At 49.6% G+C, this 23,925-nt stretch overlaps 4 protein-coding genes and 46 non-coding genes across 50 annotated transcripts; 16 read left to right on the top strand and 34 right to left on the bottom strand.

Annotated features, from left to right (window-relative positions):
- Positions 1 to 9: 9 nt before the first annotated feature.
- On the bottom strand, positions 10 to 82 carry Trnav-aac (transfer RNA valine (anticodon AAC)). Its single transcript has one exon. It is a non-coding gene; the product is annotated as a tRNA-Val (tRNA).
- A 708-nt stretch (positions 83 to 790) lies between these two features.
- Positions 791 to 862, top strand: Trnap-agg (transfer RNA proline (anticodon AGG)). The gene has a single exon. It is a non-coding gene; the product is annotated as a tRNA-Pro (tRNA).
- A 193-nt stretch (positions 863 to 1,055) lies between these two features.
- Positions 1,056 to 1,128, bottom strand: Trnav-aac (transfer RNA valine (anticodon AAC)). Its single transcript has one exon. It is a non-coding gene; the product is annotated as a tRNA-Val (tRNA).
- A 158-nt stretch (positions 1,129 to 1,286) lies between these two features.
- Positions 1,287 to 1,359, bottom strand: Trnav-cac (transfer RNA valine (anticodon CAC)). The gene has a single exon. It is a non-coding gene; the product is annotated as a tRNA-Val (tRNA).
- Positions 1,360 to 1,847: 488 nt separating this feature from the next.
- Positions 1,848 to 1,919, top strand: Trnap-agg (transfer RNA proline (anticodon AGG)). Its single transcript has one exon. It is a non-coding gene; the product is annotated as a tRNA-Pro (tRNA).
- A 193-nt stretch (positions 1,920 to 2,112) lies between these two features.
- Trnav-aac (transfer RNA valine (anticodon AAC)) lies at positions 2,113 to 2,185 on the bottom strand. The gene has a single exon. It is a non-coding gene; the product is annotated as a tRNA-Val (tRNA).
- A 708-nt stretch (positions 2,186 to 2,893) lies between these two features.
- Positions 2,894 to 2,965, top strand: Trnap-agg (transfer RNA proline (anticodon AGG)). The gene has a single exon. It is a non-coding gene; the product is annotated as a tRNA-Pro (tRNA).
- A 193-nt stretch (positions 2,966 to 3,158) lies between these two features.
- Positions 3,159 to 3,231, bottom strand: Trnav-aac (transfer RNA valine (anticodon AAC)). The gene has a single exon. It is a non-coding gene; the product is annotated as a tRNA-Val (tRNA).
- A 158-nt stretch (positions 3,232 to 3,389) lies between these two features.
- On the bottom strand, positions 3,390 to 3,462 carry Trnav-cac (transfer RNA valine (anticodon CAC)). The gene has a single exon. It is a non-coding gene; the product is annotated as a tRNA-Val (tRNA).
- Positions 3,463 to 3,949: 487 nt separating this feature from the next.
- Trnap-agg (transfer RNA proline (anticodon AGG)) lies at positions 3,950 to 4,021 on the top strand. The gene has a single exon. It is a non-coding gene; the product is annotated as a tRNA-Pro (tRNA).
- A 193-nt stretch (positions 4,022 to 4,214) lies between these two features.
- Positions 4,215 to 4,287, bottom strand: Trnai-aau (transfer RNA isoleucine (anticodon AAU)). The gene has a single exon. It is a non-coding gene; the product is annotated as a tRNA-Ile (tRNA).
- Positions 4,288 to 4,445: 158 nt separating this feature from the next.
- Trnav-cac (transfer RNA valine (anticodon CAC)) lies at positions 4,446 to 4,518 on the bottom strand. The gene has a single exon. It is a non-coding gene; the product is annotated as a tRNA-Val (tRNA).
- Positions 4,519 to 5,006: 488 nt separating this feature from the next.
- On the top strand, positions 5,007 to 5,078 carry Trnap-agg (transfer RNA proline (anticodon AGG)). Its single transcript has one exon. It is a non-coding gene; the product is annotated as a tRNA-Pro (tRNA).
- A 193-nt stretch (positions 5,079 to 5,271) lies between these two features.
- Positions 5,272 to 5,344, bottom strand: Trnav-aac (transfer RNA valine (anticodon AAC)). The gene has a single exon. It is a non-coding gene; the product is annotated as a tRNA-Val (tRNA).
- A 158-nt stretch (positions 5,345 to 5,502) lies between these two features.
- Trnav-cac (transfer RNA valine (anticodon CAC)) lies at positions 5,503 to 5,575 on the bottom strand. The gene has a single exon. It is a non-coding gene; the product is annotated as a tRNA-Val (tRNA).
- Positions 5,576 to 6,063: 488 nt separating this feature from the next.
- Trnap-agg (transfer RNA proline (anticodon AGG)) lies at positions 6,064 to 6,135 on the top strand. Its single transcript has one exon. It is a non-coding gene; the product is annotated as a tRNA-Pro (tRNA).
- Positions 6,136 to 6,328: 193 nt separating this feature from the next.
- Trnav-aac (transfer RNA valine (anticodon AAC)) lies at positions 6,329 to 6,401 on the bottom strand. Its single transcript has one exon. It is a non-coding gene; the product is annotated as a tRNA-Val (tRNA).
- Positions 6,402 to 6,559: 158 nt separating this feature from the next.
- On the bottom strand, positions 6,560 to 6,632 carry Trnav-cac (transfer RNA valine (anticodon CAC)). The gene has a single exon. It is a non-coding gene; the product is annotated as a tRNA-Val (tRNA).
- A 488-nt stretch (positions 6,633 to 7,120) lies between these two features.
- Positions 7,121 to 7,192, top strand: Trnap-agg (transfer RNA proline (anticodon AGG)). The gene has a single exon. It is a non-coding gene; the product is annotated as a tRNA-Pro (tRNA).
- Positions 7,193 to 7,385: 193 nt separating this feature from the next.
- Trnav-aac (transfer RNA valine (anticodon AAC)) lies at positions 7,386 to 7,458 on the bottom strand. Its single transcript has one exon. It is a non-coding gene; the product is annotated as a tRNA-Val (tRNA).
- Positions 7,459 to 7,616: 158 nt separating this feature from the next.
- Trnav-cac (transfer RNA valine (anticodon CAC)) lies at positions 7,617 to 7,689 on the bottom strand. Its single transcript has one exon. It is a non-coding gene; the product is annotated as a tRNA-Val (tRNA).
- A 315-nt stretch (positions 7,690 to 8,004) lies between these two features.
- On the bottom strand, positions 8,005 to 8,077 carry Trnav-aac (transfer RNA valine (anticodon AAC)). The gene has a single exon. It is a non-coding gene; the product is annotated as a tRNA-Val (tRNA).
- Positions 8,078 to 8,235: 158 nt separating this feature from the next.
- On the bottom strand, positions 8,236 to 8,308 carry Trnav-cac (transfer RNA valine (anticodon CAC)). Its single transcript has one exon. It is a non-coding gene; the product is annotated as a tRNA-Val (tRNA).
- A 1,120-nt stretch (positions 8,309 to 9,428) lies between these two features.
- Positions 9,429 to 9,500, top strand: Trnap-agg (transfer RNA proline (anticodon AGG)). The gene has a single exon. It is a non-coding gene; the product is annotated as a tRNA-Pro (tRNA).
- A 193-nt stretch (positions 9,501 to 9,693) lies between these two features.
- Trnav-aac (transfer RNA valine (anticodon AAC)) lies at positions 9,694 to 9,766 on the bottom strand. The gene has a single exon. It is a non-coding gene; the product is annotated as a tRNA-Val (tRNA).
- Positions 9,767 to 9,924: 158 nt separating this feature from the next.
- Positions 9,925 to 9,997, bottom strand: Trnav-cac (transfer RNA valine (anticodon CAC)). Its single transcript has one exon. It is a non-coding gene; the product is annotated as a tRNA-Val (tRNA).
- Positions 9,998 to 10,312: 315 nt separating this feature from the next.
- Positions 10,313 to 10,385, bottom strand: Trnav-aac (transfer RNA valine (anticodon AAC)). Its single transcript has one exon. It is a non-coding gene; the product is annotated as a tRNA-Val (tRNA).
- Positions 10,386 to 10,543: 158 nt separating this feature from the next.
- On the bottom strand, positions 10,544 to 10,616 carry Trnav-cac (transfer RNA valine (anticodon CAC)). The gene has a single exon. It is a non-coding gene; the product is annotated as a tRNA-Val (tRNA).
- Positions 10,617 to 11,130: 514 nt separating this feature from the next.
- Positions 11,131 to 12,187, top strand: LOC126456714 (actin-related protein 2/3 complex subunit 3-like). The gene has a single exon (XM_050092454.1). It carries the CDS (start codon positions 11,216 to 11,218, stop codon positions 11,747 to 11,749), a length of 534 nt encoding a protein of 177 aa, XP_049948411.1. The 5' UTR covers positions 11,131 to 11,215; the 3' UTR covers positions 11,750 to 12,187.
- Positions 12,188 to 12,723: 536 nt separating this feature from the next.
- On the bottom strand, positions 12,724 to 12,796 carry Trnav-aac (transfer RNA valine (anticodon AAC)). The gene has a single exon. It is a non-coding gene; the product is annotated as a tRNA-Val (tRNA).
- A 158-nt stretch (positions 12,797 to 12,954) lies between these two features.
- Trnav-cac (transfer RNA valine (anticodon CAC)) lies at positions 12,955 to 13,027 on the bottom strand. The gene has a single exon. It is a non-coding gene; the product is annotated as a tRNA-Val (tRNA).
- Positions 13,028 to 13,515: 488 nt separating this feature from the next.
- On the top strand, positions 13,516 to 13,587 carry Trnap-agg (transfer RNA proline (anticodon AGG)). The gene has a single exon. It is a non-coding gene; the product is annotated as a tRNA-Pro (tRNA).
- Positions 13,588 to 13,780: 193 nt separating this feature from the next.
- Positions 13,781 to 13,853, bottom strand: Trnav-aac (transfer RNA valine (anticodon AAC)). Its single transcript has one exon. It is a non-coding gene; the product is annotated as a tRNA-Val (tRNA).
- Positions 13,854 to 14,011: 158 nt separating this feature from the next.
- Positions 14,012 to 14,084, bottom strand: Trnav-cac (transfer RNA valine (anticodon CAC)). The gene has a single exon. It is a non-coding gene; the product is annotated as a tRNA-Val (tRNA).
- A 488-nt stretch (positions 14,085 to 14,572) lies between these two features.
- On the top strand, positions 14,573 to 14,644 carry Trnap-agg (transfer RNA proline (anticodon AGG)). Its single transcript has one exon. It is a non-coding gene; the product is annotated as a tRNA-Pro (tRNA).
- A 193-nt stretch (positions 14,645 to 14,837) lies between these two features.
- On the bottom strand, positions 14,838 to 14,910 carry Trnav-aac (transfer RNA valine (anticodon AAC)). Its single transcript has one exon. It is a non-coding gene; the product is annotated as a tRNA-Val (tRNA).
- A 158-nt stretch (positions 14,911 to 15,068) lies between these two features.
- Trnav-cac (transfer RNA valine (anticodon CAC)) lies at positions 15,069 to 15,141 on the bottom strand. Its single transcript has one exon. It is a non-coding gene; the product is annotated as a tRNA-Val (tRNA).
- Positions 15,142 to 15,655: 514 nt separating this feature from the next.
- Positions 15,656 to 16,718, top strand: LOC126456715 (actin-related protein 2/3 complex subunit 3-like). Its single transcript, XM_050092455.1, has one exon. The coding sequence runs from the start codon at positions 15,741 to 15,743 to the stop codon at positions 16,272 to 16,274; it is 534 nt and encodes a 177-aa protein (XP_049948412.1). The 5' UTR covers positions 15,656 to 15,740; the 3' UTR covers positions 16,275 to 16,718.
- Positions 16,719 to 17,233: 515 nt separating this feature from the next.
- On the bottom strand, positions 17,234 to 17,306 carry Trnav-aac (transfer RNA valine (anticodon AAC)). Its single transcript has one exon. It is a non-coding gene; the product is annotated as a tRNA-Val (tRNA).
- A 158-nt stretch (positions 17,307 to 17,464) lies between these two features.
- Positions 17,465 to 17,537, bottom strand: Trnav-cac (transfer RNA valine (anticodon CAC)). Its single transcript has one exon. It is a non-coding gene; the product is annotated as a tRNA-Val (tRNA).
- Positions 17,538 to 18,025: 488 nt separating this feature from the next.
- Positions 18,026 to 18,097, top strand: Trnap-agg (transfer RNA proline (anticodon AGG)). Its single transcript has one exon. It is a non-coding gene; the product is annotated as a tRNA-Pro (tRNA).
- A 193-nt stretch (positions 18,098 to 18,290) lies between these two features.
- On the bottom strand, positions 18,291 to 18,363 carry Trnav-aac (transfer RNA valine (anticodon AAC)). Its single transcript has one exon. It is a non-coding gene; the product is annotated as a tRNA-Val (tRNA).
- A 158-nt stretch (positions 18,364 to 18,521) lies between these two features.
- On the bottom strand, positions 18,522 to 18,594 carry Trnav-cac (transfer RNA valine (anticodon CAC)). Its single transcript has one exon. It is a non-coding gene; the product is annotated as a tRNA-Val (tRNA).
- A 514-nt stretch (positions 18,595 to 19,108) lies between these two features.
- LOC126456716 (actin-related protein 2/3 complex subunit 3-like) lies at positions 19,109 to 20,178 on the top strand. The gene has a single exon (XM_050092456.1). The coding sequence runs from the start codon at positions 19,194 to 19,196 to the stop codon at positions 19,725 to 19,727; it is 534 nt and encodes a 177-aa protein (XP_049948413.1). The 5' UTR covers positions 19,109 to 19,193; the 3' UTR covers positions 19,728 to 20,178.
- A 521-nt stretch (positions 20,179 to 20,699) lies between these two features.
- Trnav-aac (transfer RNA valine (anticodon AAC)) lies at positions 20,700 to 20,772 on the bottom strand. The gene has a single exon. It is a non-coding gene; the product is annotated as a tRNA-Val (tRNA).
- A 158-nt stretch (positions 20,773 to 20,930) lies between these two features.
- On the bottom strand, positions 20,931 to 21,003 carry Trnav-cac (transfer RNA valine (anticodon CAC)). Its single transcript has one exon. It is a non-coding gene; the product is annotated as a tRNA-Val (tRNA).
- Positions 21,004 to 21,491: 488 nt separating this feature from the next.
- Positions 21,492 to 21,563, top strand: Trnap-agg (transfer RNA proline (anticodon AGG)). Its single transcript has one exon. It is a non-coding gene; the product is annotated as a tRNA-Pro (tRNA).
- A 193-nt stretch (positions 21,564 to 21,756) lies between these two features.
- Positions 21,757 to 21,829, bottom strand: Trnav-aac (transfer RNA valine (anticodon AAC)). The gene has a single exon. It is a non-coding gene; the product is annotated as a tRNA-Val (tRNA).
- A 158-nt stretch (positions 21,830 to 21,987) lies between these two features.
- Trnav-cac (transfer RNA valine (anticodon CAC)) lies at positions 21,988 to 22,060 on the bottom strand. Its single transcript has one exon. It is a non-coding gene; the product is annotated as a tRNA-Val (tRNA).
- Positions 22,061 to 22,574: 514 nt separating this feature from the next.
- LOC126456717 (actin-related protein 2/3 complex subunit 3-like) lies at positions 22,575 to 23,649 on the top strand. Its single transcript, XM_050092457.1, has one exon. It carries the CDS (start codon positions 22,660 to 22,662, stop codon positions 23,191 to 23,193), a length of 534 nt encoding a protein of 177 aa, XP_049948414.1. The 5' UTR covers positions 22,575 to 22,659; the 3' UTR covers positions 23,194 to 23,649.
- Positions 23,650 to 23,925: the final 276 nt, after the last annotated feature.

Genomic DNA, 23,925 nt, shown 5'->3' on the forward strand with positions numbered 1-23,925 from the left:
ATGAAAAAGTGTTTCCGCCCGGGATCGAACCGGGGATCTTCTGCGTGTTAGGCAGACGTGATAACCGCTACACCACGGAAACTACTGCTTTCGTTCTTGCTTCTCAGAGAACTTGTAGCAAGGTTGCCATCGTAACTTAAAAATTCAGTAAATGCGGCACTTGCATGACGAAGGTACATGTAGCAGATCCACACACGACGTGGCTCACTCGAGTAGTATGCGACATAGGCAGGAAAATAATGTTCCCGCCCGGGGACCTTCTGCGTGTGAAGCAGACGTGATAACCGCTACACTACGGAAACGACGGATACGCTCTCTCCATCCTTGTACACTCGAAGACGCCTCAGCCTTTCTCCCGTCCGCGCATGCACACACCATAGTTCATTTGACAGCCTGAAACCCATCGTAGCCGAGGGCTCAACAAGTATTCGGGGTGCTCGAGAGGGTGTATGTCGTAGCATCCCCAACGAGATAGCGGCGTTTCGCGCAGTCGTTATTGCAAGTCACATCAGCAAAAACAATCACCTCCTTAGCAGCAGGCAGTGCGCACCCGGCGGCAGCTCTACATGAACATGCCAATAGCCCTAGAAGGCCGCCGACCGCGGGCCACGGCACCTCCGAGAACGGTGCTGCCCGCGACCCACGGTGTCGCCACACAGTCTGTCGAAGAACAGCACTGCCGGCAGAAAGCACCTTCCCCATCCCGCCAGCTGCACCAGATTCAAAGAGCACCCTGGACGACTTCGAGGGATTCAGTTTGCTGAAATAATTGGCGTTCACGCTGTCAGAGGGCTCGTTGGTCTAGGGGTATGATTCCTGCTTAGGGTGCAGGAGGTCCCGGGTTCAAATCCCGGACGAGCCCTAGCGTTTTGTGCAAACTGGTCGCACGTAGGTGGCTGAATCAGCGCAAAATGCTGCCCGTCAGTGTAAAGTGAATTTCATACTTGGTGTAAAGAAATGACCGTCTGGTCCGACGTATGAAGGTGATTGCCAAGCTTTAGGTACAGAACGTGGCAAATGCTTGTCGGTATGTCTTGTTTAAAGTGATGAAAAAGTGTTTCCGCCCGGGATCGAACCGGGGATCTTCTGCGTGTTAGGCAGACGTGATAACCGCTACACCACGGAAACTACTGCTTTCGTTCTTGCTTCTCAGAGAACTTGTAGCAAGGTTGCCATCGTAACTTAAAAATTCAGTAAATGCGGCACTTGCATGACGAAGGTACATGTAGCAGATCCACACACGACGTGGCTCACTCGAGTAGTATGCGACATAGGCAGGAAAGTACTGTTCCCGCCCGGGATCGAACCGGGGACCTTCTGCGTGTGGAGCAGACGTGATAACCGCTACACTACGGAAACGACGGATACGCTCTCTCCATCCTTGTACACTCGAAGACGCCTCAGCCTTTCTCCCGTCCGCGCATGCAAACACCATAGTTCATTTGACAGCCTGAAACCCATCGTAGCCGAGGGCTCAACAAGTATTCGGGGTGCTCGAGAGGGTGTATGTCGTAGCATCCCCAACGAGATAGCGGCGTTTCGCGCAGTCGTTATTGCAAGTCACATCAGCAAAAACAATCACCTCCTTAGCAGCAGGCAGTGCGCACCCGGCGGCAGCTCTACATGAACATGCCAATAGCCCTAGAAGGCCGCCGACCGCGGGCCACGGCACCTCCGAGAACGGTGCCGCCCGTGACCCACGGTGTCGCCACACAGTCTGTCGAAGAACAGCACTGCCGGCAGAAAGCACCTTCCCCATCCCGCCAGCTGCACCAGATTCAAAGAGCACCCTGGACGACTTCGAGGGATTCAGTTTGCTGAAATAATTGGCGTTCACGCTGTCAAAGGGCTCGTTGGTCTAGGGGTATGATTCCTGCTTAGGGTGCAGGAGGTCCCGGGTTCAAATCCCGGACGAGCCCTAGCGTTTTGTGCAAACTGGTCGCACGTAGGTGGCTGAATCAGCGCAAAAAGCTGCCCGTAAGTGTAAAGTGAATTTCATACTTGGTGTAAAGAAATGACCGTCTGGTCCGACGTATGAAGGTGATTGCCAAGCTTTAGGTACAGAACGTGGCAAATGCTTGTCGGTATGTCTTGTTTAAAGTGATGAAAAAGTGTTTCCGCCCGGGATCGAACCGGGGATCTTCTGCGTGTTAGGCAGACGTGATAACCGCTACACCACGGAAACTACTGCTTTCGTTCTTGCTTCTCAGAGAACTTGTAGCAAGGTTGCCATCGTAACTTAAAAATTCAGTAAATGCGGCACTTGCATGACGAAGGTACATGTAGCAGATCCACACACGACGTGGCTCACTCGAGTAGTATGCGACATAGGCAGGAAAATAATGTTCCCGCCCGGGGACCTTCTGCGTGTGAAGCAGACGTGATAACCGCTACACTACGGAAACGACGGATACGCTCTCTCCATCCTTGTACACTCGAAGACGCCTCAGCCTTTCTCCCGTCCGCGCATGCACACACCATAGTTCATTTGACAGCCTGAAACCCATCGTAGCCGAGGGCTCAACAAGTATTCGGGGTGCTCGAGAGGGTGTATGTCGTAGCATCCCCAACGAGATAGCGGCGTTTCGCGCAGTCGTTATTGCAAGTCACATCAGCAAAAACAATCACCTCCTTAGCAGCAGGCAGTGCGCACCCGGCGGCAGCTCTACATGAACATGCCAATAGCCCTAGAAGGCCGCCGACCGCGGGCCACAGCACCTCCGAGAACGGTGCTGCCCGTGACCCACGGTGTCGCCACACAGTCTGTCGAAGAACAGCACTGCCGGCAGAAAGCACCTTCCCCATCCCGCCAGCTGCACCAGATTCAAAGAGCACCCTGGACGACTTCGAGGGATTCAGTTTGCTGAAATAATTGGCGTTCACGCTGTCACAGGGCTCGTTGGTCTAGGGGTATGATTCCTGCTTAGGGTGCAGGAGGTCCCGGGTTCAAATCCCGGACGAGCCCTAGCGTTTTGTGCAAACTGGTCGCACGTAGGTGGCTGAGTCAGCGCAAAAAGCGGCCCGTCAGTGTAAAGTGAATTTCATACTTGGTGTAAAGAAATGACCGTCTGGTCCGACGTATGAAGGTGATTGCCAAGCTTTAGGTACAGAACGTGGCAAATGCTTGTCGGTATGTCTTGTTTAAAGTGATGAAAAAGTGTTTCCGCCCGGGATCGAACCGGGGATCTTCTGCGTGTTAGGCAGACGTGATAACCGCTACACCACGGAAACTACTGCTTTCGTTCTTGCTTCTCAGAGAACTTGTAGCAAGGTTGCCATCGTAACTTAAAAATTCAGTAAATGCGGCACTTGCATGACGAAGGTACATGTAGCAGATCCACACACGACGTGGCTCACTCGAGTAGTATGCGACATAGGCAGGAAAATAATGTTCCCGCCCGGGATCGAACCGGGAACCTTCTGCGTGTGAAGCAGACGTGATAACCGCTGCACTACGCAAACGACGGATACGCTCTCTCCATCCTTGTACACTCGAAGACGCCTCAGCCTTTCTCCCGTCCGCGCATGCACACACCATAGTTCATTTGACAGCCTGAAACCCATCTTAGCCGAGGGCTCAACAAGTATTCGGGGTGCTCGAGAGGGTGTATGTCGTAGCATCCCCAACGAGATAGCGGCGTTTCACGCAGTCGTTATTGCAAGTCACATCAGCAAAAACAATCACCTTCTAGCAGCAGGCAGTGCGCACCCGGCGGCAGCTCTACATGAAGATGCCAATAGCCCTGGAAGGCCGCCGACCGCGGGCCACGGCACCTCCGAGAACGGTGCTGCCCGTGACCCACGGTGTCGCCACACAGTCTGTCGAAGAACAGCACTGCCGGCAGAAAGCACCTTCCCCATCCCGCCAGCTGCACCAGATTCAAAGAGCACCCTGGACGACTTCAAAGGAAGCAGTTTGCTGAAATAATTGGCGTTCACGCTGTCACAGGGCTCGTTGGTCTAGGGGTATGATTCCTGCTTAGGGTGCGGGAGGTCCCGGGTTCAAATCCCGGACGAGCCCTAGCGTTTTGTGCAAACTGGTCGCACGTAGGTGGCTGAGTCAGCGCAAAAAGCTGCCCGTCAGTGTAAAGTGAATTTCATACTTGGTGTAAAGAAATGACCGTCTGGTCCGACGTATGAAGGTGATTGCCAAGCTTTAGGTACAGAACGTGGCAAATGCTTGTCGGTATGTCTTGTTTAAAGTGATGAAAAAGTGTTTCCGCCCGGGATCGAACCGGGGACCTTCTGCGTATTAGGCAGAGGTGATAACCGCTACACCACGGAAACTACTGCTTTCGTTCTTGCTTCTCAGAGAACTTGTAGCAAGGTTGCCATCGTAACTTAAAAATTCAGTAAATGCGGCACTTGCATGACGAAGGTACATGTAGCAGATCCACACACGACGTGGCCCACTCGAGTAGTATGCGACATAGGCAGGAAAATAATGTTCCCGCCCGGGATCGAACCGGGAACCTTCTGCGTGTGAAGCAGACGTGATAACCGCTGCACTACGCAAACGACGGATACGCTCTGTCCATCCTTGTACACTCGAAGACGCCTCAGCCTTTCTCCCGTCCGCGCATGCACACACCATAGTTCATTTGACAGCCTGAAACCCATCGTAGCCGAGGGCTCAACAAGTATTCGGGGTGCTCGAGAGGGTGTATGTCGTAGCATCCCCAACGAGATAGCGGCGTTTCACGCAGTCGTTATTGCAAGTCACATCAGCAAAAACAATCACCTCCTTAGCAGCAGGCAGTGCGCACCCGGCGGCAGCTCTAGATGAAGATGCCAATAGCCCTGGAAGGCCGCCGACCGCGGGCCACGGCACCTCCGAGAACGGTGCTGCCCGTGACCCACGGTGTCGCCACACAGTCTGTCGAAGAACAGCACTGCCGGCAGAAAGCACCTTCCCCATCCCGCCAGCCGCACCAGATTCAAAGAGCACCCTGGACGACTTCGAGGGATTCAGTTTGCTGAAATAATTGGCGTTCACGCTGTCACAGGGCTCGTTGGTCTAGGGGTATGATTCCTGCTTAGGGTGCAGGAGGTCCCGGGTTCAAATCCCGGACGCGCCCTAGCGTTTTGTGCAAACTGGTCGCACGTAGGTGGCTGAGTCAGCGCAAAAAGCTGCCCGTCAGTGTAAAGTGAATTTCATACTTGGTGTAAAGAAATGACCGTCTGGTCCGACGTATGAAGGTGATTGCCAAGCTTTAGGTACAGAACGTGGCAAATGCTTGTCGGTATGTCTTGTTTAAAGTGATGAAAAAGTGTTTCCGCCCGGGATCGAACCGGGGACCTTCTGCGTGTTAGGCAGACGTGATAACCGCTACACGACGGAAACTACTGCTTTCGTTCTTGCTTCTCAGAGAACTTGTAGCAAGGTTGCCATCGTAACTTAAAAATTCAGTAAATGCGGCACTTGCATGACGAAGGTACATGTAGCAGATCCACACACGACGTGGCTCACTCGAGTAGTATGCGACATAGGCAGGAAAGTACTGTTCCCGCCCGGGATCGAACCGGGGACCTTCTGCGTGTGAAGCAGACGTGATAACCGCTACACTACGGAAACGACGGATACGCTCTCTCCATCCTTGTACACTCGAAGACGCCTCAGCCTTTCTCCCGTCCGCGCATGCACACACCATAGTTCATTTGACAACCTGAAACCCATCGTAGCCGAGGGCTCAACAAGTATTCGGGGTGCTCGAGAGGGTGTATGTCGTAGCATCCCCAACGAGATAGCGGCGTTTCGCGCAGTCGTTATTGCAAGTCACATCAGCAAAAACAATCACCTCCTTAGCAGCAGGCAGTGCGCACCCGGCGGCAGCTCTACATGAACATGCCAATAGCCCTAGAAGGCCGCCGACCGCGGGCCACGGCACCTCCGAGAACGGTGCTGCCCGTGACCCACGGTGTCGCCACACAGTCTGTCGAAGAACAGCACTGCCGGCAGAAAGCACCTTCCCCATCCCGCCAGCTGCACCAGATTCAAAGAGCACCCTGGACGACTTCAAAGGAAGCAGTTTGCTGAAATAATTGGCGTTCACGCTGTCACAGGGCTCGTTGGTCTAGGGGTATGATTCCTGCTTAGGGTGCGGGAGGTCCCGGGTTCAAATCCCGGACGAGCCCTAGCGTTTTGTGCAAACTGGTCGCACGTAGGTGGCTGAGTCAGCGCAAAAAGCTGCCCGTCAGTGTAAAGTGAATTTCATACTTGGTGTAAAGAAATGACCGTCTGGTCCGACGTATGAAGGTAATTGCCAAGCTTTAGGTACAGAACGTGGCAAATGCTTGTCGGTATGTCTTGTTTAAAGTGATGAAAAAGTGTTTCCGCCCGGGATCGAACCGGGGACCTTCTGCGTGTTAGGCAGACGTGATAACCGCTACACGACGGAAACTACTGCTTTCGTTCTTGCTTCTCAGAGAACTTGTAGCAAGGTTGCCATCGTAACTTAAAAATTCAGTAAATGCGGCACTTGCATGACGAAGGTACATGTAGCAGATCCACACACGACGTGGCTCACTCGAGTAGTATGCGACATAGGCAGGAAAATAATGTTCCCGCCCGGGATCGAACCGGGAACTTTCTGCGTGTGAAGCAGACGTGATAACCGCTGCACTACGCAAACGACGGATACGCTCTGTCCATCCTTGTACACTCGAAGACGCCTCAGCCTTTCTCCCGTCCGCGCATGCACACACCATAGTTCATTTGACAGCCTGAAACCCATCGTAGCCGAGGGCTCAACAAGTATTCGGGGTGCTCGAGAGGGTGTATGTCGTAGCATCCCCAACGAGATAGCGGCGTTTCACGCAGTCGTTATTGCAAGTCACATCAGCAAAAACAATCACCTCCTTAGCAGCAGGCAGTGCGCACCCGGCGGCAGCTCTACATGAAGATGCCAATAGCCCTAGAAGGCCGCCGACCGCGGGCCACGGCACCTCCGAGAACGGTGCTGACCGTGACCCACGGTGTCGCCACACAGTCTGTCGAAGAACAGCACTGCCGGCAGAAAGCACCTTCCCCATCCCGCCAGCCGCACCAGATTCAAAGAGCACCCTGGACGACTTCGAGGGATTCAGTTTGCTGAAATAATTGGCGTTCACGCTGTCACAGGGCTCGTTGGTCTAGGGGTATGATTCCTGCTTAGGGTGCAGGAGGTCCCGGGTTCAAATCCCGGACGCGCCCTAGCGTTTTGTGCAAACTGGTCGCACGTAGGTGGCTGAGTCAGCGCAAAAAGCTGCCCGTCAGTGTAAAGTGAATTTCATACTTGGTGTAAAGAAATGACCGTCTGGTCCGACGTATGAAGGTGATTGCCAAGCTTTAGGTACAGAACGTGGCAAATGCTTGTCGGTATGTCTTGTTTAAAGTGATGAAAAAGTGTTTCCGCCCGGGATCGAACCGGGGACCTTCTGCGTGTTAGGCAGACGTGATAACCGCTACACGACGGAAACTACTGCTTTCGTTCTTGCTTCTCAGAGAACTTGTAGCAAGGTTGCCATCGTAACTTAAAAATTCAGTAAATGCGGCACTTGCATGGCGAAGGTACATGTAGCAGATCCACACACGACGTGGCTCACTCGAGTAGTATGCGACATAGGCAGGAAAGTACTGTTCCCGCCCGGGATCGAACCGGGGACCTTCTGCGTGTGAAGCAGACGTGATAACCGCTACACTACGGAAACGACGGATACGCTCTCTCCATCCTTGTACACTCGAAGACGCCTCAGCCTTTATCCCGTCCGCGCATGCACACACCATAGTTCATTTGACAACCTGAAACCCATCGTAGCCGAGGGCTCAACAAGTATTCGGGGTGCTCGAGAGGGTGTATGTCGTAGCATCCCCAACGAGATAGCGGCGTTTCGCGCAGTCGTTATTGCAAGTCACATCAGCAAAAACAATCACCTCAATAGCAGCAGGCAGTGCGCACCCGGCGGCTTTAGGTACAGAACGTGGCAAATGCTTGTCGGTATGTCTTGTTTAAAGTGATGAAAAAGTGTTTCCGCCCGGGATCGAACCGGGGACCTTCTGCGTGTTAGGCAGACGTGATAACCGCTACACCACGGAAACTACTGCTTTCGTTCTTGCTTCTCAGAGAACTTGTAGCAAGGTTGCCATCGTAACTTAAAAATTCAGTAAATGCGGCACTTGCATGACGAAGGTACATGTAGCAGATCCACACACGACGTGGCTCACTCGAGTAGTATGCGACATAGGCAGGAGAATACTGTTCCCGCCCGGGATCGAACCGGGGACCTTCTGCGTGTGAAGCAGACGTGATAACCGCTACACTACGGAAACGACGGATACGCTCTGTCCATCCTTGTACACTCGAAGACGCCTCAGCCTTTCTCCCGTCCGCGCATGCACACACCATAGTTCATTTGACAGCCTGAAACCCATCGTAGCCGAGGGCTCAACAAGTATTCGGGGTGCTCGAGAGGGTGTATGTCGTAGCATCCCCAACGAGATAGCGGCGTTTCGCACAGTCGTTATTGCAAGTCACATCACCAACAACAATCACCCCCTTAGCAGCAGGCAGTGCGCACCCGGCGGGGATCGAAACGGGGACCTTCTGCGTGTGAAGCAGACGTGATAACCGCTACACTACCGAAACGACGGATACGCTCTGTCCATCCTTGTACACTCGAAGACGCCTCAGCCTTTCTCCCGTCCGCGCATGCACACACCATAGTTCATTTGACAGCCTGAAACCCATCGTAGCCGAGGGCTCAACAAGTATTCGGGGTGCTCGAGAGGGTGTATGTCGTAGCATCCCCAACGAGATAGCGGCGTTTCGCACAGTCGTTATTGCAAGTCACATCACCAAAAACAATCACCCCCTTAGCAGCAGGCAGTGCGCACCCGGCGGGGATCGAAACGGGGACCTTCTGCGTGTGAAGCAGACGTGATAACCGCTACACTACCGAAACGACGGATACGCTCTGTCCATCCTTGTACACTCGAAGACGCCTCAGCCTTTCTCCCGTCCGCGCATGCACACACCATAGTTCATTTGACAGCCTGAAACCCATCGTAGCCGAGGGCTCAACAAGTATTCGGGGTGCTCGAGAGGGTGTATGTCGTAGCATCCCCAACGAGATAGCGGCGTTTCGCGCAGTCGTTATTGCAAGTCACATCAGCAAAAACAATCACCTCCTTAGCAGCAGGCAGTGCGCACCCGGCGGCAGCTCTACATGAAGATGCCAATAGCCCTAGAAGGCCGCCGACCGCGGGCCACGGCACCTCCGAGAACGGTGCTGACCGTGACCCACGGTGTCGCCACACAGTCTGTCGAAGAACAGCACTGCCGGCAGAAAGCACCTTCCCCATCCCGCCAGCCGCACCAGATTCAAAGAGCACCCTGGACGACTTCGAGGGATTCAGTTTGCTGAAATAATTGGCGTTCACGCTGTCACAGGGCTCGTTGGTCTAGGGGTATGATTCCTGCTTAGGGTGCAGGAGGTCCCGGGTTCAAATCCCGGACGCGCCCTAGCGTTTTGTGCAAACTGGTCGCACGTAGGTGGCTGAGTCAGCGCAAAAAGCTGCCCGTCAGTGTAAAGTGAATTTCATACTTGGTGTAAAGAAATGACCGTCTGGTCCGACGTATGAAGGTGATTGCCAAGCTTTAGGTACAGAACGTGGCAAATGCTTGTCGGTATGTCTTGTTTAAAGTGATGAAAAAGTGTTTACGCCCGGGATCGAACCGGGGACCTTCTGCGTGTTAGGCAGACGTGATAACCGCTACACGACGGAAACTACTGCTTTCGTTCTTGCTTCTCAGAGAACTTGTAGCAAGGTTGCCATCGTAACTTAAAAATTCAGTAAATGCGGCACTTGCATGGCGAAGGTACATGTAGCAGATCCACACACGACGTGGCTCACTCGAGTAGTATGCGACATAGGCAGGAAAGTACTGTTCCCGCCCGGGATCGAACCGGGGACCTTCTGCGTGTGAAGCAGACGTGATAACCGCTACACTACGGAAACGACGGATACGCTCTCTCCATCCTTGTACACTCGAAGACGCCTCAGCCTTTATCCCGTCCGCGCATGCACACACCATAGTTCATTTGACAACCTGAAACCCATCGTAGCCGAGGGCTCAACAAGTATTCGGGGTGCTCGAGAGGGTGTATGTCGTAGCATCCCCAACGAGATAGCGGCGTTTCGCGCAGTCGTTATTGCAAGTCACATCAGCAAAAACAATCACCTCAATAGCAGCAGGCAGTGCGCACCCGGCGGCTTTAGGTACAGAACGTGGCAAATGCTTGTCGGTATGTCTTGTTTAAAGTGATGAAAAAGTGTTTCCGCCCGGGATCGAACCGGGGACCTTCTGCGTGTTAGGCAGACGTGATAACCGCTACACCACGGAAACTACTGCTTTCGTTCTTGCTTCTCAGAGAACTTGTAGCAAGGTTGCCATCGTAACTTAAAAATTCAGTAAATGCGGCACTTGCATGACGAAGGTACATGTAGCAGATCCACACACGACGTGGCTCACTCGAGTAGTATGCGACATAGGCAGGAAAGTACTGTTCCCGCCCGGGATCGAACCGGGGACCTTCTGCGTGTGAAGCAGACGTGATAACCGCTACACTACGGAAACGACGGATACGCTCTCTCCATCCTTGTACACTCGAAGACGCCTCAGCCTTTCTCCCGTCCGCGCATGCACACACCATAGTTCATTTGACAGCCTGAAACCCATCGTAGCCGAGGGCTCAACAAGTATTCGGGGTGCTCGAGAGGGTGTATGTCGTAGCATCCCCAACGAGATAGCGGCGTTTCGCGCAGTCGTTATTGCAAGTCACATCAGCAAAAACAATCACCCCCTTAGCAGCAGGCAGTGCGCACCCGGCGGCAGCTCTACATGAAGATGCCAATAGCCCTGGAAGGCCGCCGACCGCGGGCCACGGCACCTCCGAGAACGGTGCTGCCCATGACCCACGGTGTCGCCACACAGTCTGTCGAAGAACAGCACTGCCGGCAGAAAGCACCTTCCCCATCCCGCCAGCCGCACCAGATTCAAAGAGCACCCTGGACGACTTCGAGGGATGCAGTTTGCTGAAATAAATGGCGTTCACGCTGTCACAGGGCTCGTTGGTCTAGGGGTAACAATAATACTGTGTTGATGTGCGGAAGTGGTTTGTGTTTTGATGTGTGTTGTGTAGTTTGATAAGCAATTTTGAAGTCGCAGCCGTCATAATGCCGGCGTATCATTCAGGCTTTACGGAATTTAGCCAAGTCGTGGGTAACATGGCAATTTTGCCTTTTAGAACACAATTTAGACGACCAGCGCCTACATTCACAAAGGATACAGACATCATTGATGAAGCTCTGTACTACTTCAAAGCAAATGTATTCTTTAGGACGTACGAAATAAAGAATGAAGCTGATAGAGTGCTTATTTACATTACCTTGTATATAACGGAGTGTTTGAAGAAGCTACAAAAATGTAGCACCAAAGCGCAAGGGATGCAGGAAATGTATGCATTGGCAATATCTAAGTTTGACATCCCTGGTGAGCCAGGATTTCCTCTTAATTCTGTATATGCCAAACCTAGCAGTCCTAGTGAGGCAGACCTGATGAGGCAGTATATACAGCAACTTCGTCAAGAGACTGGTGTAAGAGTATGTGAAAAAGTTTTCTCTAGTGATGATGGGAAACCATCAAAGTGGTGGCTGTGCTTCGCAAAGAAGAAGTTCATGGACAAGTCCCTTTCTGGTCCTGGGCAGTGATGAGAGAACGTGATGAGATTCATATGTGAGGTGCTCCGTGACAGCAATGCATTTTATGAAGTATGCTTGTTAACTAATTATCGTACTCTCCTGTATCTTACTTCTGTAACGACCTTGTTGCAGAAGTAGTAACAAAAAAAAGTACAATTGCACACACTGTAGCAAGCTTCAGTTTGTTTGGTCATCAATTATTAAATTTATGTTGGTAATTAAATTTGTTGGTAAACACAGTGTGTGGTGGAACAGAAGTTCTTGTTACTGCACATTGAGTACCATACTTTTGTGGCATTCATTTTTATATTCTGTGTTGTCACTTGGATTATTAGTTTACCTTATTGTAAATACCATATTATGCATTCCTGGCTGTATGTGTCAATATTATTTTGTAACTATCAGTTTTCTGTCAGCTGTTACTAAAAAATATTAATTTGTACAAAAGCGTGCATCATATTGTATTCAGAATAAATTGCTGTTTTATGACTAATAGTTAAAAAAAAAGTATATCAGATGTGACCTTGAGTTTAAGATTATTTATTTCAATTTTGACTTGTATTCTTCGTTGGCCATTAGCTATAGTGCTCTGTGCTGTGATTTTTTGTAGCTCTGGAAAAATGTCAACATACATGTATATGATCATGAAAATCTAAAAAAAGAAAGAAAAAAGATACTTACTTGAAAAAAAAAAAAAAAAAAAAAAAAAAAAAAAAAAAAAAAAAAAAAAAAGGGGTATGATTCCTGCTTAGGGTGCAGGAGGTCCCGGGTTCAAATCCCCGACGAGCCCTAGCGTTTTGTGGAAACTGGTCGCACGTAGGTGGCTGAGTCAGCGCAAAAAGCTGCCCGTCAGTGTAAAGTGAATTTCATACTTGGTGTAAAGAAATGACCGTCTGGTCCGACGTATGAAGGTCATTGCCAAGCTTTAGGTACAGAACGTGGCAAATGCTTGTCGGTATGTCTTGTTTAAAGTGATGAAAAAGTGTTTCCGCCCGGGATCGAACCGGGGACCTTCTGCGTGTTAGGCAGACGTGATAACCGCTACACCACGGAAACTACTGCTTTCGTTCTTGCTTCTCAGAGAACTTGTAGCAAGGTTGCCATCGTAACTTAAAAATTCAGTAAATGTGGCACTTGCATGACGAAGGTAAATGTAGAAGATCCACACACGACGTGGCTCACTCGAGTAGTATCCGACATAGGCAGGAAAGTACTGTTCCCGCCCGGGATCGAACCGGGGACCTTCTGCGTGTGAAGCAGACGTGATAACCGCTACACTACGGAAACGACGGATACGCTCTGTCCATCCTTGTACACTCGAAGACGCCTCAGCCTTTCTCCCGTCCGCGCATGCACACACCGTAGTTCATTTGACAGCCTGAAACCCATCGTAGCCGAGTGCTCAACAAGTATTCGGGGTGCTCGAGAGGGTGTATGTCGTAGCATCCCCAACGAGATAGCGGCGTTTCGCGCAGTCGTTATTGCAAGTCACATCAGCAAAAACAATCACCCCCTTAGCAGCAGGCAGTGCGCACCCGGCGGCAGCTCTACATGAAGATGCCAATAGCCCTGGAAGGCCGCCGACCGCGGGCCACGGCACCTCCGAGAACGGTGCTGCCCGTGACCCACGGTGTCGCCACACAGTCTGTCGAAGAACAGCACTGCCGGCAGAAAGCACCTTCCCCATCCCGCCAGCCGCACCAGATTCAAAGAGCACCCTGGACGACTTCGAGGGATGCAGTTTGCTGAAATAATTGGCGTTCAAGCTGTCACAGGGCTCGTTGGTCTAGGGGTATGATTCCTGCTTAGGGTGCGGGAGGTCCCGGGTTCAAATCCCGGACGAGCCCTACCGTTTTGTGCAAACTGGTCGCACGTAGGTGGCTGAGTCAGCGCAAAAAGCTGCCCGTCAGTGTAAAGTGAATTTCATACTTGGTGTAAAGAAATGACCGTCTGGTCCGACGTATGAAGGTGATTGCCAAGCTTTAGGTACAGAACGTGGCAAATGCTTGTCGGTATGTGTTGTTTAAAGTGATGAAACAGTGTTTCCGCCCGGGATCGAACCGGGGACCTTCTGCGTGTTAGGCAGACGTGATAACCGCTACACCACGGAAACTACTGCTTTCGTTCTTGCTTCTCAGAGAACTTGTAGCAAGGTTGCCATCGTAACTTAAAAATTCAGTAAATGTGGCACTTGCATGACGAAGGTACATGTTGAAGATCCACACACGACGTGGCTCACTCGAGTAGTATGCGACATAGGCAGGAAAGTACTGTTCCCGCCCGGGATCGAACCGGGGACCTTCTGCGTGTGAAGCAGACGTGATAACCGCTACACTACGGAAACGACGGATACGCTCTGTCCATCCTTGTACACTCGAAGACGCCTCAGCCTTTCTCCCGTCCGCGCATGCACACACCATAGTTCATTTGACAGCCTGAAACCCATCGTAGCCGAGGGCTCAACAAGTATTCGGGGTGCTCGAGAGGGTGTATGTCGTAGCATCCCCAACGAGATAGCGGCGTTTCGCGCAGTCGTTATTGCAAGTCACATCAGCAAAAACAATCACCCCCTTAGCAGCAGGCAGTGCGCACCCGGCGGCAGCTCTACATGAAGATGCCAATAGCCCTGGAAGGCCGCCGACCGCGGGCCACGGCACCTCCGAGAACGGTGCTGCCCATGACCCACGGTGTCGCCACACAGTCTGTCGAAGAACAGCACTGCCGGCAGAAAGCACCTTCCCCATCCCGCCAGCCGCACCAGATTCAAAGAGCACCCTGGACGACTTCGAGGGATGCAGTTTGCTGAAATAATTGGCGTTCACGCTGTCACAGGGCTCGTTGGTCTAGGGGTATGATTCCTCCTTAGGGTGCAGGAGGTCCCGGGTTCAAATCCCGGACGAGCCCTAGCGTTTTGTGCAAACTGGTCGCGCGTAGGTGGCTGAGTCAGCGCAAAAAGCTGCCCGTCAGTGTAAAGTGAATTTCATACTTGGTGTAAAGAAATGACCGTCTGGTCCGACGTATGAAGGTGATTGCCAAGCTTTAGGTACTGAACGTGGCAAATGCTTGTCGGTATGTCTTGTTTAAAGTGATGAAAAAGTGTTTCCGCCCGGGATCGAACCGGGGACCTTCTGCGTGTTAGGCAGACGTGATAACCGCTACACCACGGAAACTACTGCTTTCGTTCTTGCTTCTCAGAGAACTTGTAGCAAGGTTGCCATCGTAACTTAAAAATTCAGTAAATGCGGCACTTGCATGACGAAGGTACATGTAGCAGATCCACACACGACGTGGCTCACTCGAGTAGTATGCGACATAGGCAGGAAAGTACTGTTCCCGCCCGGGATCGAACCGGGGACCTTCTGCGTGTGAAGCAGACGTGATAACCGCTACACTACGGAAACGACGGATACGCTCTCTCCATCCTTGTACACTCGAAGACGCCTCAGCCTTTCTCCCGTCCGCGCATGCACACACCATAGTTCATTTGACAGCCTGAAACCCATCGTAGCCGAGGGCTCAACAAGTATTCGGGGTGCTCGAGAGGGTGTATGTCGTAGCATCCCCAACGAGATAGCGGCGTTTCGCGCAGTCGTTATTGCAAGTCACATCAGCAAAAACAATCACCCCCTTAGCAGCAGGCAGTGCGCACCCGGCGGCAGCTCTACATGAAGATGCCAATAGCCCTGGAAGGCCGCCGACCGCGGGCCACGGCACCTCCGAGAACGGTGCTGCCCATGACCCACGGTGTCGCCACACAGTCTGTCGAAGAACAGCACTGCCGGCAGAAAGCACCTTCCCCATCCCGCCAGCCGCACCAGATTCAAAGAGCACCCTGGACGACTTCGAGGGATGCAGTTTGCTGAAATAAATGGCGTTCACGCTGTCACAGGGCTCGTTGGTCTAGGGGTAACAATAATACTGTGTTGATGTGCGGAAGTGGTTTGTGTTTTGATGTGTGTTGTGTAGTTTGATAAGCAATTTTGAAGTCGCAGCCGTCATAATGCCGGCGTATCATTCAGGCTTTACGGAATTTAGCCAAGTCGTGGGTAACATGGCAATTTTGCCTTTTAGAACACAATTTAGACGACCAGCGCCTACATTCACAAAGGATACAGACATCATTGATGAAGCTCTGTACTACTTCAAAGCAAATGTATTCTTTAGGACGTACGAAATAAAGAATGAAGCTGATAGAGTGCTTATTTACATTACCTTGTATATAACGGAGTGTTTGAAGAAGCTACAAAAATGTAGCACCAAAGCGCAAGGGATGCAGGAAATGTATGCATTGGCAATATCTAAGTTTGACATCCCTGGTGAGCCAGGATTTCCTCTTAATTCTGTATATGCCAAACCTAGCAGTCCTAGTGAGGCAGACCTGATGAGGCAGTATATACAGCAACTTCGTCAAGAGACTGGTGTAAGAGTATGTGAAAAAGTTTTCTCTAGTGATGATGGGAAACCATCAAAGTGGTGGCTGTGCTTCGCAAAGAAGAAGTTCATGGACAAGTCCCTTTCTGGTCCTGGGCAGTGATGAGAGAACGTGATGAGATTCATATGTGAGGTGCTCCGTGACAGCAATGCATTTTATGAAGTATGCTTGTTAACTAATTATCGTACTCTCCTGTATCTTACTTCTGTAACGACCTTGTTGCAGAAGTAGTAACAAAAAAAAGTACAATTGCACACACTGTAGCAAGCTTCAGTTTGTTTGGTCATCAATTATTAAATTTATGTTGGTAATTAAATTTGTTGGTAAACACAGTGTGTGGTGGAACAGAAGTTCTTGTTACTGCACATTGAGTACCATACTTTTGTGGCATTCATTTTTATATTCTGTGTTGTCACTTGGATTATTAGTTTACCTTATTGTAAATACCATATTATGCATTCCTGGCTGTATGTGTCAATATTATTTTGTAACTATCAGTTTTCTGTCAGCTGTTACTAAAAAATATTAATTTGTACAAAAGCGTGCATCATATTGTATTCAGAATAAATTGCTGTTTTATGACTAATAGTTAAAAAAAAAGTATATCAGATGTGACCTTGAGTTTAAGATTATTTATTTCAATTTTGACTTGTATTCTTCGTTGGCCATTAGCTATAGTGCTCTGTGCTGTGATTTTTTGTAGCTCTGGAAAAATGTCAACATACATGTATATGATCATGAAAATCTAAAAAAAGAAAGAAAAAAGATACTTACTTGAAAAAAAAAAAAAAAAAAAAAAAAAAAAAAAAAGGGGTATGATTCCTGCTTAGGGTGCAGGAGGTCCCGGGTTCAAATCCCCGACGAGCCCTAGCGTTTTGTGGAAACTGGTCGCACGTAGGTGGCTGAGTCAGCGCAAAAAGCTGCCCGTCAGTGTAAAGTGAATTTCATACTTGGTGTAAAGAAATGACCGTCTGGTCCGACGTATGAAGGTCATTGCCAAGCTTTAGGTACAGAACGTGGCAAATGCTTGTCGGTATGTCTTGTTTAAAGTGATGAAAAAGTGTTTCCGCCCGGGATCGAACCGGGGACCTTCTGCGTGTTAGGCAGACGTGATAACCGCTACACCACGGAAACTACTGCTTTCGTTCTTGCTTCTCAGAGAACTTGTAGCAAGGTTGCCATCGTAACTTAAAAATTCAGTAAATGTGGCACTTGCATGACGAAGGTAAATGTAGAAGATCCACACACGACGTGGCTCACTCGAGTAGTATCCGACATAGGCAGGAAAGTACTGTTCCCGCCCGGGATCGAACCGGGGACCTTCTGCGTGTGAAGCAGACGTGATAACCGCTACACTACGGAAACGACGGATACGCTCTGTCCATCCTTGTACACTCGAAGACGCCTCAGCCTTTCTCCCGTCCGCGCATGCACACACCGTAGTTCATTTGACAGCCTGAAACCCATCGTAGCCGAGTGCTCAACAAGTATTCGGGGTGCTCGAGAGGGTGTATGTCGTAGCATCCCCAACGAGATAGCGGCGTTTCGCGCAGTCGTTATTGCAAGTCACATCAGCAAAAACAATCACCCCCTTAGCAGCAGGCAGTGCGCACCCGGCGGCAGCTCTACATGAAGATGCCAATAGCCCTGGAAGGCCGCCGACCGCGGGCCACGGCACCTCCGAGAACGGTGCTGCCCATGACCCACGGTGTCGCCACACAGTCTGTCGAAGAACAGCACTGCCGGCAGAAAGCACCTTCCCCATCCCGCCAGCCGCACCAGATTCAAAGAGCACCCTGGACGACTTCGAGGGATGCAGTTTGCTGAAATAATTGGCGTTCACGCTGTCACAGGGCTCGTTGGTCTAGGGGTATGATTCCTCCTTAGGGTGCAGGAGGTCCCGGGTTCAAATCCCGGACGAGCCCTAGCGTTTTGTGCAAACTGGTCGCGCGTAGGTGGCTGAGTCAGCGCAAAAAGCTGCCCGTCAGTGTAAAGTGAATTTCATACTTGGTGTAAAGAAATGACCGTCTGGTCCGACGTATGAAGGTGATTGCCAAGCTTTAGGTACTGAACGTGGCAAATGCTTGTCGGTATGTCTTGTTTAAAGTGATGAAAAAGTGTTTCCGCCCGGGATCGAACCGGGGACCTTCTGCGTGTTAGGCAGACGTGATAACCGCTACACCACGGAAACTACTGCTTTCGTTCTTGCTTCTCAGAGAACTTGTAGCAAGGTTGCCATCGTAACTTAAAAATTCAGTAAATGCGGCACTTGCATGACGAAGGTACATGTAGCAGATCCACACACGACGTGGCTCACTCGAGTAGTATGCGACATAGGCAGGAAAGTACTGTTCCCGCCCGGGATCGAACCGGGGACCTTCTGCGTGTGAAGCAGACGTGATAACCGCTACACTACGGAAACGACGGATACGCTCTCTCCATCCTTGTACACTCGAAGACGCCTCAGCCTTTCTCCCGTCCGCGCATGCACACACCATAGTTCATTTGACAGCCTGAAACCCATCGTAGCCGAGGGCTCAACAAGTATTCGGGGTGCTCGAGAGGGTGTATGTCGTAGCATCCCCAACGAGATAGCGGCGTTTCGCGCAGTCGTTATTGCAAGTCACATCAGCAAAAACAATCACCCCCTTAGCAGCAGGCAGTGCGCACCCGGCGGCAGCTCTACATGAAGATGCCAATAGCCCTGGAAGGCCGCCGACCGCGGGCCACGGCACCTCCGAGAACGGTGCTGCCCATGACCCACGGTGTCGCCACACAGTCTGTCGAAGAACAGCACTGCCGGCAGAAAGCACCTTCCCCATCCCGCCAGCCGCACCAGATTCAAAGAGCACCCTGGACGACTTCGAGGGATGCAGTTTGCTGAAATAAATGGCGTTCACGCTGTCACAGGGCTCGTTGGTCTAGGGGTAACAATAATACTGTGTTGATGTGCGGAAGTGGTTTGTGTTTTGATGTGTGTTGTGTAGTTTGATAAGCAATTTTGAAGTCGCAGCCGTCATAATGCCGGCGTATCATTCAGGCTTTACGGAATTTAGCCAAGTCGTGGGTAACATGGCAATTTTGCCTTTTAGAACACAATTTAGACGACCAGCGCCTACATTCACAAAGGATACAGACATCATTGATGAAGCTCTGTACTACTTCAAAGCAAATGTATTCTTTAGGACGTACGAAATAAAGAATGAAGCTGATAGAGTGCTTATTTACATTACCTTGTATATAACGGAGTGTTTGAAGAAGCTACAAAAATGTAGCACCAAAGCGCAAGGGATGCAGGAAATGTATGCATTGGCAATATCTAAGTTTGACATCCCTGGTGAGCCAGGATTTCCTCTTAATTCTGTATATGCCAAACCTAGCAGTCCTAGTGAGGCAGACCTGATGAGGCAGTATATACAGCAACTTCGTCAAGAGACTGGTGTAAGAGTATGTGAAAAAGTTTTCTCTAGTGATGATGGGAAACCATCAAAGTGGTGGCTGTGCTTCGCAAAGAAGAAGTTCATGGACAAGTCCCTTTCTGGTCCTGGGCAGTGATGAGAGAACGTGATGAGATTCATATGTGAGGTGCTCCGTGACAGCAATGCATTTTATGAAGTATGCTTGTTAACTAATTATCGTACTCTCCTGTATCTTACTTCTGTAACGACCTTGTTGCAGAAGTAGTAACAAAAAAAAGTACAATTGCACACACTGTAGCAAGCTTCAGTTTGTTTGGTCATCAATTATTAAATTTATGTTGGTAATTAAATTTGTTGGTAAACACAGTGTGTGGTGGAACAGAAGTTCTTGTTACTGCACATTGAGTACCATACTTTTGTGGCATTCATTTTTATATTCTGTGTTGTCACTTGGATTATTAGTTTACCTTATTGTAAATACCATATTATGCATTCCTGGCTGTATGTGTCAATATTATTTTGTAACTATCAGTTTTCTGTCAGCTGTTACTAAAAAATATTAATTTGTACAAAAGCGTGCATCATATTGTATTCAGAATAAATTGCTGTTTTATGACTAATAGTTAAAAAAAAAGTATATCAGATGTGACCTTGAGTTTAAGATTATTTATTTCAATTTTGACTTGTATTCTTCGTTGGCCATTAGCTATAGTGCTCTGTGCTGTGATTTTTTGTAGCTCTGGAAAAATGTCAACATACATGTATATGATCATGAAAATCTAAAAAAAGAAAGAAAAAAGATACTTACTTGAAAAAAAAAAAAAAAAAAAAAAAAAAAAAAAAAAAAAAAAAAAAAAGGGGTATGATTCCTGCTTAGGGTGCAGGAGGTCCCGGGTTCAAATCCCCGACGAGCCCTAGCGTTTTGTGGAAACTGGTCGCACGTAGGTGGCTGAGTCAGCGCAAAAAGCTGCCCGTCAGTGTAAAGTGAATTTCATACTTGGTGTAAAGAAATGACCGTCTGGTCCGACGTATGAAGGTCATTGCCAAGCTTTAGGTACAGAACGTGGCAAATGCTTGTCGGTATGTCTTGTTTAAAGTGATGAAAAAGTGTTTCCGCCCGGGATCGAACCGGGGACCTTCTGCGTGTTAGGCAGACGTGATAACCGCTACACCACGGAAACTACTGCTTTCGTTCTTGCTTCTCAGAGAACTTGTAGCAAGGTTGCCATCGTAACTTAAAAATTCAGTAAATGTGGCACTTGCATGACGAAGGTAAATGTAGAAGATCCACACACGACGTGGCTCACTCGAGTAGTATCCGACATAGGCAGGAAAGTACTGTTCCCGCCCGGGATCGAACCGGGGACCTTCTGCGTGTGAAGCAGACGTGATAACCGCTACACTACGGAAACGACGGATACGCTCTGTCCATCCTTGTACACTCGAAGACGCCTCAGCCTTTCTCCCGTCCGCGCATGCACACACCGTAGTTCATTTGACAGCCTGAAACCCATCGTAGCCGAGTGCTCAACAAGTATTCGGGGTGCTCGAGAGGGTGTATGTCGTAGCATCCCCAACGAGATAGCGGCGTTTCGCGCAGTCGTTATTGCAAGTCACATCAGCAAAAACAATCACCCCCTTAGCAGCAGGCAGTGCGCACCCGGCGGCAGCTCTACATGAAGATGCCAATAGCCCTGGAAGGCCGCCGACCGCGGGCCACGGCACCTCCGAGAACGGTGCTGCCCATGACCCACGGTGTCGCCACACAGTCTGTCGAAGAACAGCACTGCCGGCAGAAAGCACCTTCCCCATCCCGCCAGCCGCACCAGATTCAAAGAGCACCCTGGACGACTTCGAGGGATGCAGTTTGCTGAAATAATTGGCGTTCACGCTGTCACAGGGCTCGTTGGTCTAGGGGTATGATTCCTCCTTAGGGTGCAGGAGGTCCCGGGTTCAAATCCCGGACGAGCCCTAGCGTTTTGTGCAAACTGGTCGCGCGTAGGTGGCTGAGTCAGCGCAAAAAGCTGCCCGTCAGTGTAAAGTGAATTTCATACTTGGTGTAAAGAAATGACCGTCTGGTCCGACGTATGAAGGTGATTGCCAAGCTTTAGGTACTGAACGTGGCAAATGCTTGTCGGTATGTCTTGTTTAAAGTGATGAAAAAGTGTTTCCGCCCGGGATCGAACCGGGGACCTTCTGCGTGTTAGGCAGACGTGATAACCGCTACACCACGGAAACTACTGCTTTCGTTCTTGCTTCTCAGAGAACTTGTAGCAAGGTTGCCATCGTAACTTAAAAATTCAGTAAATGTGGCACTTGCATGACGAAGGTACATGTTGAAGATCCACACACGACGTGGCTCACTCGAGTAGTATGCGACATAGGCAGGAAAGTACTGTTCCCGCCCGGGATCGAACCGGGGACCTTCTGCGTGTGAAGCAGACGTGATAACCGCTACACTACGGAAACGACGGATACGCTCTGTCCATCCTTGTACACTCGAAGACGCCTCAGCCTTTCTCCCGTCCGCGCATGCACACACCATAGTTCATTTGACAGCCTGAAACCCATCGTAGCCGAGGGCTCAACAAGTATTCGGGGTGCTCGAGAGGGTGTATGTCGTAGCATCCCCAACGAGATAGCGGCGTTTCGCGCAGTCGTTATTGCAAGTCACATCAGCAAAAACAATCACCCCCTTAGCAGCAGGCAGTGCGCACCCGGCGGCAGCTCTACATGAAGATGCCAATAGCCCTGGAAGGCCGCCGACCGCGGGCCACGGCACCTCCGAGAACGGTGCTGCCCATGACCCACGGTGTCGCCACACAGTCTGTCGAAGAACAGCACTGCCGGCAGAAAGCACCTTCCCCATCCCGCCAGCCGCACCAGATTCAAAGAGCACCCTGGACGACTTCGAGGGATGCAGTTTGCTGAAATAAATGGCGTTCACGCTGTCACAGGGCTCGTTGGTCTAGGGGTAACAATAATACTGTGTTGATGTGCGGAAGTGGTTTGTGTTTTGATGTGTGTTGTGTAGTTTGATAAGCAATTTTGAAGTCGCAGCCGTCATAATGCCGGCGTATCATTCAGGCTTTACGGAATTTAGCCAAGTCGTGGGTAACATGGCAATTTTGCCTTTTAGAACACAATTTAGACGACCAGCGCCTACATTCACAAAGGATACAGACATCATTGATGAAGCTCTGTACTACTTCAAAGCAAATGTATTCTTTAGGACGTACGAAATAAAGAATGAAGCTGATAGAGTGCTTATTTACATTACCTTGTATATAACGGAGTGTTTGAAGAAGCTACAAAAATGTAGCACCAAAGCGCAAGGGATGCAGGAAATGTATGCATTGGCAATATCTAAGTTTGACATCCCTGGTGAGCCAGGATTTCCTCTTAATTCTGTATATGCCAAACCTAGCAGTCCTAGTGAGGCAGACCTGATGAGGCAGTATATACAGCAACTTCGTCAAGAGACTGGTGTAAGAGTATGTGAAAAAGTTTTCTCTAGTGATGATGGGAAACCATCAAAGTGGTGGCTGTGCTTCGCAAAGAAGAAGTTCATGGACAAGTCCCTTTCTGGTCCTGGGCAGTGATGAGAGAACGTGATGAGATTCATATGTGAGGTGCTCCGTGACAGCAATGCATTTTATGAAGTATGCTTGTTAACTAATTATCGTACTCTCCTGTATCTTACTTCTGTAACGACCTTGTTGCAGAAGTAGTAACAAAAAAAAGTACAATTGCACACACTGTAGCAAGCTTCAGTTTGTTTGGTCATCAATTATTAAATTTATGTTGGTAATTAAATTTGTTGGTAAACACAGTGTGTGGTGGAACAGAAGTTCTTGTTACTGCACATTGAGTACCATACTTTTGTGGCATTCATTTTTATATTCTGTGTTGTCACTTGGATTATTAGTTTACCTTATTGTAAATACCATATTATGCATTCCTGGCTGTATGTGTCAATATTATTTTGTAACTATCAGTTTTCTGTCAGCTGTTACTAAAAAATATTAATTTGTACAAAAGCGTGCATCATATTGTATTCAGAATAAATTGCTGTTTTATGACTAATAGTTAAAAAAAAAGTATATCAGATGTGACCTTGAGTTTAAGATTATTTATTTCAATTTTGACTTGTATTCTTCGTTGGCCATTAGCTATAGTGCTCTGTGCTGTGATTTTTTGTAGCTCTGGAAAAATGTCAACATACATGTATATGATCATGAAAATCTAAAAAAAGAAAGAAAAAAGATACTTACTTGAAAAAAAAAAAAAAAAAAAAAAAAAAAAAAAAAGGGGTATGATTCCTGCTTAGGGTG

Source organism: Schistocerca serialis, chromosome 2 (genome assembly GCF_023864345.2).
Source record: "Schistocerca serialis cubense isolate TAMUIC-IGC-003099 chromosome 2, iqSchSeri2.2, whole genome shotgun sequence".
Lineage (NCBI taxonomy): Eukaryota > Metazoa > Arthropoda > Insecta > Orthoptera > Acrididae > Schistocerca > Schistocerca serialis.